Source organism: Amyelois transitella, chromosome 3 (assembly GCF_032362555.1).
Source record: "Amyelois transitella isolate CPQ chromosome 3, ilAmyTran1.1, whole genome shotgun sequence".
NCBI lineage: Eukaryota > Metazoa > Arthropoda > Insecta > Lepidoptera > Pyralidae > Amyelois > Amyelois transitella.
In genome coordinates, this window is record NC_083506.1 from 13,303,412 (window position 1) to 13,316,323 (window position 12,912).

A 12,912-nucleotide genomic window follows, 5' to 3' on the forward strand; every position below is an offset into this window, starting at 1 on the left:
ATAACCAATTCAAGACTCGAGAAAGAATTTATTAAGCTTATTTTTTCAGATGACAATTTTGTGTCATTGTTAACCATAAATGATTGAATGACAGAATAGAATAGATTTATTTTCAACATTGGATACAAGGTAACACTTATTGACGTCACATCACTTAAATCTTATGAGTGTAGCGGCGCGTATGAAGCGTAGCGTGTGTATAATATATTTGTCAGAAGTCATGTCAAAAATCACTAAGTGGGATCTCTTCCACCCAATCTGTCAATAAGAAGATCATATACAAAATTGAAGCAAGGGTGACCAAGAGTTCTTTTACGAGTATGATGCTTAAGACTTAACAATTATAAACGTAATACAAATATGTATATAAATAAATAAATAAAGTAAATATTATATATAAACATGTATGTATTTTAAATTAACTTCATAACCAATTCAAGACTCGAGAAAGAATTTATTAAGCTTATTTTTTCAGATGACAATTTTGTGTCATTGTTAACCATAAATGATTGAATGACAGAATAGAATAGATTTATTTTCAACATTGGATACAAGGTAACACTTATTGACGTCACATCACTTAAATCTTATGAGTGTAGCGGCGCGTATGAAGCGTAGCGTGTGTATAATATAATAAGCCCATTTGTAGATTTAATTTAATAATTTTTGTGTTAGTAGTCAAAATTACCAAAAAATTATACTATAATTATTGGATACGAGTGACTGTGATCCTGGTGTAAACAAGTTAGTTGATCAAACTTTCCAGTAAATTATCATTTTGGCTCATACAACCACCGATGCTCTAATGTAATAACTATAAGCGGCAATAGCATGCAGGACTCTGGGCCCAGAACTGAGCTTGTATATCGAAGCTTCCAGCGTTAAACGTGCTCAAAGTTTATGACCTGTGTGCGGTTGTGATTAAACTTTGCTAAGAAGGAAACAAGAGTGTGCGTTCGGAATATATTAAACAAGCGATGTGTCCCGGCTTCGTATGAGTTAGTACTGTGGTTTATTGAGAAAATTTAAATGTTTAGTCGAAATATACAAAGAGAGGTGTCATTTGTTTCATGGTTCAACTACAAACACAAATTCTAAATTTTTTTCATTATTATTCAATTTTAAGTAATTTATTTGACGTCAACCAATGCTGTTAAACCAAAAGATTTGACAATTATTAAGCGATATGAAGTATCCTTTAATAATGAATAAAAATTTTGAATTTGAATATTTACTGGAGTGAAACCGCGCACAAAAGCTAGTCGTCTGCCGTTTAATTTCTGTCACATGCATATATAAGATCAATAGCATTTTAAATGATTAATTTTATAATGTTCGTCTTTACGTAGGTATATAAGTATACACACATTTTATGTACGCATATAACTGATAACTGGGAATTACAAAATACAAACCTAGGATTACAAATATGGATGAATAATACATAGTTGTAGTTAAAAAGTTAATTAGTGGTCTTCGTAAACACATTGCTTTTTGTTAGCTCTTAATGTGCAGTGTTTATTGCACATTCGTGCTGAGCTGATGCGTTGTAGGTAATGGCGTGTTTTGCACCATTCCAAATTGGTATAACGTAATAAAAACTACTGCTAGAGAACTAATGTTACTACAGTTTTAATGGTGCTGTGTAAAAGCAAATTATTAATGAAAACGATGCATATACATATAGTGCCGTGTGGTTCCCGGCACTTATACAAAAAAGAATAAGACAACTTCATCTATTTCACATGGATGTCATAAAAGGCGATTAAGGGATAGGCTTACAAACTTGGGATTATTTTTTAGGCGATGGGCTAGCAACCTGTCACTATTTGAATCTCAATTCTATCATTAAGCCAAATAGCTGAACGTGGCTATTCAGTCTTTTCAAGACTGTTGGCTCTGTCTATCCCGCAAGTACGTGACCATATGTATATAACCAGCTGGTTTAGGGCACTCATGATTTGACCTTTTGCCAGGACGTAGCCAAATGGATGAAATAATCAACTTTAACACGTCACACTCTCATAAACGCGAGGTCGGTCATCTGTCAGTCTGTCACGTGCCTCGTTACGTAGGTATACTAGTATTTTCTGACGAGCTCAAATGAACGCTTGTAATTTGGTAACGTAATGCCGGCCGTGTAATGCGAACGTGTGATACATGATTATTGGGATTAACAAAGTTGTTATTTGAACGTTGATTAATATATGCCGTAGTGCAGTAGTGCCGTGTGGTTCCCGGAACCAATACAAAAAAAGAATAGGACCACTCCATCTCTTTTCCATGGATGTCGTAAAAGGCGACTAAGGGATAGGCTTACAAACTTGGAATTCTTTTTTAAGCGATGGGTTAGCAACCTGTCACTATTTGAATCACAATTCTATCACTAAGCCAAATAGCTGAACCTGGCCTATCAGACTTTTCAAGACTGTTGGCTCTGTCTACCCCGCAAGGGATAAAGACGTGACCATATGTATGTATGTATATTATATGCCTCAGGCGCAAAATGCCTCGTTCGCAAAATGGCCGTCATAAAATGTCTCTTTTTATATAGTGTCTATGTTTACTAGCTTGTCTTTCAAACTCAATCCTGTAATACGCAATCGATAAATCAAAGAAAGGTGAAAATCAAACTATTAATACATACATAAAATCACGCCTCTTTCTCGGAGGGGTAGGCAGAGACTACCCCTTTTCACTTGCCAAGATCTCTGCATACTTCCTTCGCTTCATCCACATTCATAAGTTATTTATATGTATATTTAACAAGATAATTTTCATTCTTGCGGGAATAAGGAGAAATCGTCTCTTATTTGAAAAAAACATTAATCGTCAGACCCAGCTTTTTGGGCTGTGCGTTCATATGTCAGTCAGTGAGTCAATAAATTTTCTTTTATAATAAAAAGATACATTTGGTTGTTAAGCCCATACGTTTTTTTATGACTACATATACCACAGTTCATCAAAGAATCTTTTGGAAATCTTCTACCCACACTTCACACTACTAATCAAGATAAAATATTTGTATTTATGTATACATACATACATAAAATCACGCCTCTTTCCCGGAGTGGTAGGCAGAGACTACCTCTTTCCACTTGCCACGATCTCTGCATATTTCCTTCGCTTCATCCATATTTATGTATGTTTGTAACAAATAAACTCAAAAATTTCTTGAATAATTTCGGGGAGTGACATAGACTTATTTCCCACGGGAGCGAAGCCCCGCGCAAAAGCAAGTCTTAGTATAAAACAGGTTCACGAAATCGCATAACATTGGAAAGGTAAATGGACAATATCATTTCATCTCCATTCCAGGTATCTTAGCAGTAATGTAACATAAGGCTCCCCGAAGACTGCCCCCGGGCACAGAAAGCGGGCAGCCTTAAGTGGAAAAAGTAACTAAGCTAATGAGCAGTCGTTGTCAGGTATTGATGAGAGGGTGCGTGGAAATGTTTGTTTGTGTAAAGGGATCGTAACTTCGCAGGTATAATTTAGAACACAAATTGTAAGTACATACGTACATACATACATTTGACGGCCTCTGTGGCTCAGCGGTAGTACGCTTGTCTGTGACACCGGAGGTCCCGGGTTCGAATCCCGGTCAAGGCATGATGAGAAAAGAACTTTTTCTGATTGTCCTGGGTCTTGGATGTTTATCTATATAAGTATTTATTATAAAATATAGTATCGTTGAGTTAGTATCTCGTAACACAAGTTTCGAACTTACTTCGAGGCTAACTCAATCAGTGTAATTTGTCCCGTATATATTTATTTATTTATTTATTTATTTATACATATGGTCACGTCTATATCCCTTGCGGGATAGACAAAGCCAACAGTCTTGAAAAGACTGAATGGCCACGTTCAACTATTTGGCTTAATGATGGAATTGAGATTCAAATAGTGACAAGTTGCTAGCCCATCGCCTAAAAAGAATCCCAAGTTTGTAAGCCTATCCCTTAGTCGCCTCTTACGACATCCATGGAAAAGAGATGGAGTGGTCCTATTCTTTTTTGTATTGGTGCCGGGAACCACACACAAATTGTAAGTCACTACAAAAAAAAATGGTTTTCGCTGCTTGATAAATATTTGAATGAGGTCGCATAAGTGAATAAATAATTTTATTGAAATAGGGTTATAAATATTGTAGTAATAATATAGATTGAAAACTTACATACCTATTCAAATATATATTTTTTTTATCCTTACAAAAAAGTTTCTCATCACGATCTAACCTGAGACTGGTGCACTGGTTCAATACTACAAATGCGAGAAACATGCTGTCGAGTCTGAGTTGAAGCTATATGTAATATCTTTTATAAAAAGCGAATCGCCTCCAATCGATATCCTCCTTCTTTGAAGTCGGTTAAAACCTTTTTCAAAGTGTTACTAACATTTTCCCGAAACGCGAGATAATCGCGGACAAACATATCTACATACAGGTGAATCTGACAACCACCTTTTTTTGAAGTCGTTAAAAATAACAGTTTTGTATCGCCATCGGAAAACCAGTACAAACATATGCTGGTTGGAATAAAATGTACTATACTTTATCCTGTTTTTACACGAGACAAATCCTGAGAGGGTTGGCAGCGCTGACACAGAAATCTACTTACTGGCAACATCTTATGTTTACTTTACGTCGGCACCCCTTCGGACGGATTCGATAATGTTCACAATTTTGTATATTTCTTCTTTTGTAATCTGAAGAAACTCTTTCAGTATAGTTCGTCTGCTCGCCAGAAGGGTTTTATATTCTTTTCTCATTATTTCATTTAAGTACTCTTCTTTTCTCATTATTTCATTTAAGTACTCTTCTTTTTCCGTGATATTTATTTATTAATTCAAACTTAATTTACAACTTATTGTACAAAACTTATTGTACAATATACAAATGTATGTAATTGTGTAGCTGTTCTGATAAGGGAAAAACATGATAAAGCCATAGGAATTCGGTAATTTAACCAACCAATCCCATCAAGTTCGAATCCGTTCAATCCATCCCTGATATACATATGGTCACGTCTACATCCCTTGCGGGGTAGACAGAGCCAACAGTCTTGAAAAGACTGAATGGCCACGTTCAGCTATTTGGCTTAACGATAGAATTGAGATTCAACTAGTGACAGGTTGCTAGCTCATCGCCTAAAAAAGAATCCCAAGTTTGTAAGCATATCCCTTAGTCGCCTTTTACGACATCCATGGGAAAGAGATGGAGCGGTCCTATTCTTTTTTGTATTGGGGAGCCACACGGCACCACAGTTCATAGTTTACTAAAATGTATAAAAAATAATTAAGGACGTCCTGGCAAAGGGTCAGGTTAAAAGTACCCGAAACCGCCGAGCTTGCATGAAGAGAGTTATGAATGTTGATGGAGCGAAGGAAGTATGCAGAGATCGTGACAAGTGAAAAGAGGTAGTCTCTGCCTACCCCTCTGGGAAAGAGACGTGATTTTGTGAATGTATTAAAAAATAACGTTACGTGATAGTGGGTGGTGGGGTGCTGTGGACGAGGCAGGGTAGCACCACATCGCCGCCTCTCCTCACGGTCGCTTCCCATAGGCCGTGGGTCAGAGCCCGAGGAGATGATGGCAGGCTGGTGGCTAGAAAAATAAATGACATCATCATATTTCATCAAATTTTTTCTACATAATATTATTGCGACCTCTTAAGGATGGAAAATCTTGATAATCACTTGGTGAGAATGCTCATTCGTTTTGCCCGGGACTTGGTCGTGACGTGACAAGACTAGATCTGGACAGTCAAGGGAATTTCAGTGTCATAAATACATACATATAGTCACGTCTATATCTCTTGCGGGGTAGACAAAACCAAGAGTCTGAACTGTCACTGAAAGGAGTTCGGAACACGACCCATCCACCTTTGGGCACGGCCCTGACGTAATAGGACCTACTTTAAGTCACTTTTTTTTAATACTGGACCATCTTTCTCTATTGGACCATCTTTCATATATAAAGATAAAGGAATATTTTATAAAAAACAGAGTATAAGTACTTACGGGTGACATCGATACCAATAGGCGCACTTTGCCTTCTCTCCCCAGTGAGTGAGTCTAGAACTGAGCAGGAGTACTGCGCGCGCGCATCTTCTGTCGTCACCGCGCGGACTATGAGCTTCCAGCCTTCGTCTACTAGAAGTGTGGCTCCGGCTGTAAGTAAAGAATTTAATTAATATAGTAAATGTATACAGAGCTGTTCTTAGATACGACCTCTTGTTCAGTTTTATTAGGTAAATGAATTGCGATAAGTAATTTGAACATACGCTGCTGAAATTTTAAGATAGCTTAGTGTTTTATTACGTAAGTATTACGTTCTCTTTTTGAACTTTGTTTCTCGGTTATATTTAGGAGGGAAACATGGGTTTCGGTTTTAGAAAAAAAAAAACTCAAGCAATAGTTTGTTAGAATATAAAGAAGTTAGGAACTTTTTATGGTGATAATAAAACACGCTTAAACCAACTTTCAGAAACATAAATAGATGTCTGCCTAATTTTGACATAGATCTTCATACGCAGTGTTGTTGGGAACACTAATTCAACAACATTTATCAAGCTTATTTCCAGCTCACACATATCATAGTATCCTAGTTTGCGGTTTTATAAGCTGCGTTCGTTTCTGATTATACTAGATGTTATATTTCAACGCATTGAAGTTAATTTATTTTAACAGGAAATAATGCCGTGTGGTTCCCGGCACCAATACAAAAAAGAATAGGACTACTTCATCTCTTTCCCATGGATGTCGTAAAAGGCGACTAAGGAATAGACTAACAAACTTGGGATTCTTTTTTAGGCGATGGGCTAGCAACCTGTCACTACTTGAATCTCAATTCTATTATTACGCCAAATTAGCTGAACGTGGCCGTTTCTTTCTTCCTCATTCAGTTTTCAGGACCTGCAAGGGATATAGACGTGACCATTTATATGTATGTGGAGATAATGGCATGATCTTGACTCCCATTGCGGCCATGTACCAATGACTATTTTCGAAGTTATGTACTCATTAGTTTGCCTAACCGATACTCTTAAGGTCACGGGTTAGGTTTACCTGCAAAGGTTACGGAGGTCAGATGGGAGTCGCTCCGTGTAACCTGACTCACCCAATCCACGATCCATGGTCAAAAGCATACCCCCTGGTTCTTCACCAAATAGGTGAGCATACAATCGGGACTAAATCCAGAAGGAAGAAGAATAATCACATGATCCTGGATCCTTACTCTGAGAGGCACAGCTGGGACAAACGGCAGAATTATGTTCCCAAGTGACGAAAGTCTCGTTTATTTTTTGGCATACGTTATCCCAACTTTTGGAACTACAAACTTGACCGATATCATTCACGACGAGACTCAAAGTTTGGGATCTTCCAAAGATAGCATGTTCTTGATTGGGTTAGTCAGATTTTTACGCCAAGAAACTCCTGTCTCACCTCCGCAACCTTTGAAGGGGAATCTAACCCTTATTGTGTCATGGTAACAACTGCACTGGATGAGTATGCCTATTCCCTTGATCGTCTTTTACGACAACCATGATAAGATCCTATTCTAAGGCGCCAGGAACCTTGGTGTATCTATCCATATATCGTATACGTAGGGTTGTTTATCAAACCACCATTTTACCTATGCACACATAATTATGCAAATCTTAGGTAAGCCTACTTAGCAGCTGACGAGGGTCGTATCGAGAAAACCACGGGTAGACTCTCAACCCTTCAGGTTTCCATGTATTATGAGGGCCCTGCAATGAATACAAATGGCACATAAAGTACCTAATGTGATGCATAAGCTGGTGTAGCACGGTCTTAATTATATCATACTAGAGGCCGCCCGCGACTTCGTCCGCATGGAAACCCTATCAATCCCGCGGGAACTCCGGGATAAGAAGTAGCCTATATGTTACTTTGGGTCTTCAGCTACATATATACCAAATTTCATCGTATCGGTTCAGTAGTTTTTGCGTGAAAGAGTAACAAACATTCGCATTTATAATATTAGGATTTTTATTCGTGACTTTGAATTTAGCGCCACTCACATTCTTTTGTAAAATACAGATTTTTCGCAAATTCTGCAGGAACTATAGTTTTTACAGAGATGAAAGTTCCCGGTAAAAGTATGTTAGTGGAAAGATGTAGTCTCTGCCTACAGACAAGTGTACTACCGCTGCGCTACAGTGGCCGTGGTATGAATATATCAGTCCTGATTTCTTTCAGGAAGAGTCTTCCTTTGGAATATAAACAAATTACTTTCGCATTTTTATTATTGGCTGGGATAGTATAAAACACCGACGATACACGTAACTTCTTGGGTATCTATGCCATGGCCGCAAAAAACGCCTTATCTGAGAGACTGCCACAGAGGCCAGAGGATTAAAACACTTACTGTATTATAAATTACTTAATTAGAGATCGTGCCAAGTGGAAGGATGTAGTCTCTGCCTACGCCTCCGGGAAAGAGGCGAGAAAGAGGAGAAAGAATGTATGTATTAGTTATACGGTATACCATTAACCCGCCGATACTACGACATAAGAAAACATGACGGGATAACCTGACCCAGAAACCTTTGATAGAGCTAGGTGGAAAGTTGGAGAAGCATATATGTACATATATACATACATATGGTCACGTCTATATCTCTTGTGGGTTAGACAGAGCCAATAGTCTTGAAAAGACTGATAGGCCACGCTCAGCTATTTGGCTTAATGATATAATTGAGATTCAAATAGTGACAGGTTGCTAGCCCATCACCTAAAAAAAGAATCCTAAGTTTGTAAGCCTATCTGATATATTTATAGATATTTATAAATAATCATACAATAAAACCACAGGATAGCTTGGACACGAATGACATGTATTTTCAAGATGCGCGCGCATGGGACGCCGCACCACAGATAAACAAGAACATAACAAGAAAGAGTTTGTATAACATTTCAAACTTCTTTGAACATATATATCATTCCTCCACACTTATTTTAAGAACCTGTTGAAAATTATGTACATTAATCATAATACTTATTAGATACATTGAAACTAAAAATAACAACTTGTTAAATTAGTAGATATTAATTACAAATACTTTCTGTAATCCACCCGTGGAACATTTCGTCTAGGGCGAGTGAGAGTTTCCGGCGGATCTACCACCGTTGCATCGCTACTGACGCCCTGCACTTGCTCAGAACTATGCTCGGCTGAGGAGTCATTTTGAATTTCAATGATTCTCTCACTTTCCTCCTCCTCACAATCTCTGCCAACTTCCCTGTCTCTATTATTTGTTACATGCTGAGGTTGTGAACTCATTTGAGTTTCATCACTTTGAGTTATCGCAGCCGGTTCTTGGGAAGAGACAGCAGTAACAGGACTCGAAAAAGAAACATCATCAAGCAGATGGCCATCAGCTACTTCATTCTCACCGCCGGTATAATTAAGCAGTTGATCAACATGCCTGATACAATATTCATCTAAACTATCTATAAAAATTTTGTACATTTTGTTACCTACTTTCTCTTTAATTATTCCTAGTTGCCAAGTTTCCATCCGCGCACTATACCATCGGCACCACACCTTGTCTCCTATACCAAACGATCGCCTACCCGGCACAGGCACTGAGCTGTGCTCTCTTTCCGATGGCAAAATAAGGTCGAGACGAGTGCGAAGTTTACGACCAAACATTAACTTGGCTGGCGTTTCTCCGGTGGTACAATGCACGGCATTTCTATAATTGAATAAATATCCTAAAAGATGTTCCTGAATTTCGCACAGACTTAAATTTTCTTTAAGTATACATTTTAACATCTTTTTACATGTTCTGACAGAGTTTTCGGCTTGTCCGTTACTAGGAGGGTGGTAAATAGGTGACGTCATATATTTGATACCATTTGCTGAGCAAAATGACCTAAATTCGAGAGAATTTATTTTCGTGTCGTTGTCAGATACTAAGACGTCTGGAATACCAAAAGTAGCAAATAATACTTTAAGCTTAGTAATTAAAGCGGTCGTTGAAGTTCCATTGTGCATATACAAACACTCCAACCATTTGCTATGTGAATCCACAACCACCAAGTATACCCTTTGCCCTATAGTCATATAGTCGATGTGTATGCGCTGCCACGGGCGGGCGGCGGCGGGCCAGGGCGCGGGCGGGTCGCGCGGCGGGGCCCCGCGCGCCGACACGCACGCCGCACACGCTCCCACCCAGCGCTCGATGTCGCCGTCGATACCCGGCCACCACATTCTACTACGAGCATTACTTTTACTCTTAGTTATACCTAAGTGGGAATCGTGCAATTCCTGTAACATCTTATTTCTAAGCTTTGAAGGTATCACTATCCTATGTCCTCTCAAAAGACAACCATTTTCAAACTGCAAATCCGATTTACATTGGAAATACGGTAAAACAGACGTACAACTAATTTTTCTGGGCCAACCATACTGCAAATATTTTACTACAGTCATTATGGTTTCATCTTGTTGGGTCGCTAGTATGATATCTTTCAAGGCGGTAGCCGGTGACGCCGCGTCCAAAAATTTCAGGGCATAAAGACTGTCGACATCCTTACCATTTTCGTCGATTGACTTTACCTGTAAAGGAGCGCGTGAAAAAAAATCTGCTACTGCATTGTTTTCGCTAGATACATATTGTACTGTATAATTATAAGCCGATAATATAATCGCATACCTTTGCAAACGCAAGGCTGTAGTTATCGGTATACCGGACTTATTGTTAAATATCGATACTAGCGGCCTATGATCCGTTTTTAAAATGAAAGGATCATCACGGCCATAAAGATACTGGTGAAATCGCTTGACGCCAAATATAATGGCGGTCGCCTCTTTTTGAATTTGGCTGTAATTTCGTTCGCTAGCCGCTAGGGATCGCGATGCATATGCCAGGGGCCGCTCGGCGCCGTCAGCAGTCCGCTGAGCCAGCACCGCGCCGAGCCCGGCCGGGCCGGCGTCCACGCTCAGCACGAGCTGCGCGGCGGGGTCGAAGTGCGCCAGCACGCGCTCCGAGGCTAGCTCGCGGCGCACGGCCGCCATGCTGCGCCGTTGTCGCTCTCCCCACTCCCACGGAACATCACTTCGCAATAGCTCGTGAAGAGGGTTCAATAATGAAGACGCATTAGGGATAAAATTTCTATAATAGTTAACTACACCTAAGAACCTCTTTACCTCACTGACGTTAGTCGGCTCTGGCGCGTTTAGAATAGCCTTCACTTTATCGGGACAAGTTTGAAGTCCTTCCTTGCTAATAACATAACCTAAGTATTGTACGCTTTCCTTGAAAAACTCGCATTTTTCTTTTTGAAGTCTTAATCCAGCATCATTCAGCCTACTCAGAACTTCGTGCAGTCTCTTTAAATGAATATCCGAATCTGATCCGGTTATACAAATATCATCCAACCAGACACTTACCCCTTTAATGCCTGAAAGCAACGACTCCATTGACTTCTGAAAAATTGCCGGCGCGTTCGCCAGGCCGTAAACTAAACGAGTATATTTAAAAAGCCCTTTATGCGTATTAATTGTAGTGAGATCCTGAGACGATTCCTCTAATAAAAATTGATTGTAGGCATTTTTTAAGTCAATTTTACTATACCGTTCACCACCTCCAATTTTCGCGAACACTTCCTCTATACGAGGTAACGGATATTTATCAATAATAAGATCTTTGTTTAATGTAATTGAAAAATCACCAGCAATCTTGACTTGACCATCGCTTTTTAAAACGGGAACAATAGGTGTAGCGTAGTCAGAATGGTTAACGGGAACAAGAATACCTAACTTGACTAATCTATCAATTTCTTGTTCTACTTTTTCTCTGAGAGCAAAGGGTACACTACGTGGTTTAAAATATTTAGGATTGGAGTTATCCTTAAGCTGTAATTTAACTTTAAACTTATTAAACGCACCCAGCTCGTCACGCCACAAGTTCGAAAACTTTGCCAGTAATTGCTCTAACTCATTCTTATTTGTAACAGAGTATAAGCCGCTTGTTATCACTAAATTAAATGCAGACATAAAATCCCTACCTAATAGAGGAGGACCTCCATTTCTCACTACAAAAATCTTTAATTGCTTTTTTGTATTACTATAGAACACTTCAATAGTAAAATATCCTAAGGGAATTATTTTACTTCCATCATATAGGCACATTCTTAAATAACTCTGGTGCAATTTATAGGTTGAAAAATATTTTTCATATAATTTCTCGGAAATTACGCTATTACCAGAGCCTGAATCTAATTCCATGGAAATAATTTTACCACCTAAACAAACATCAATCAAAATTGGCTTATCGGTTACATACCTCAAATTAAAATTTTGACATTCCTCACAATTCAAGGCAATGTTTTCAGGGGCTTGATATTCCATTGTCGAATTGCAATGATGAATCTGATGGTCGGACGATTTTTTAGCCGCTGTACACACTTTCTTCAGATGGCCTTTGACACCACATTTCTGACATTTATAAGTCTTGTAGCGGCATTTCTCACTTGTGTGATTTTTTAATCCGCAAACCAAGCAACGACATGATATATCCGCTACGTCGCCGCGCGCCGCGCCGGGCCGTTGTTGATCGCCTCGGCCGGTTTGAAATTTTGCTCGCAGTATCGGCTCTTCCTTCAATATAGCAGATTCTTCTTTACACATGACTTTCGCCTGCTTAGCACAGGCCGCTTGCTCCGCTAACTCTATAGCCCTCGTCAACGTCAGCGTCGACGCATTTTGCTCAAACAACTTATCGCGTTCCGGGCCGGCGCCCAAGCCGAGGACGAAACGATCCCTCAGATTCGTTTCCAAAGCGGTGCCAAAGTCGCAATAGCTTGCTAGACCTCTCAGTCGCGCCGCCCAGTCTCCTAATTTCTCGCCTGGACTTCTACTAGCTCCGTAAAATTTCG

At 39.2% G+C, this 12,912-nt stretch overlaps 1 protein-coding gene across 1 annotated transcript in view; it reads right to left on the bottom strand.

Annotated features, from left to right (window-relative positions):
- LOC106132962 (cell adhesion molecule Dscam2) overlaps window positions 1–12,912 on the bottom strand; it is a 168,929-nt gene that overhangs the window by 76,173 nt on the left and 79,844 nt on the right. Inside the window, exons 5-6 of the mRNA XM_060952986.1 lie at window positions 6,022–6,171; window positions 5,485–5,605 (exon numbers count right to left, since the gene is read on the bottom strand). Coding sequence (XP_060808969.1) covers window positions 5,485–5,605; window positions 6,022–6,171 — 271 coding nt within the window. The remainder of the gene's footprint in view (window positions 1–5,484; window positions 5,606–6,021; window positions 6,172–12,912) is intronic.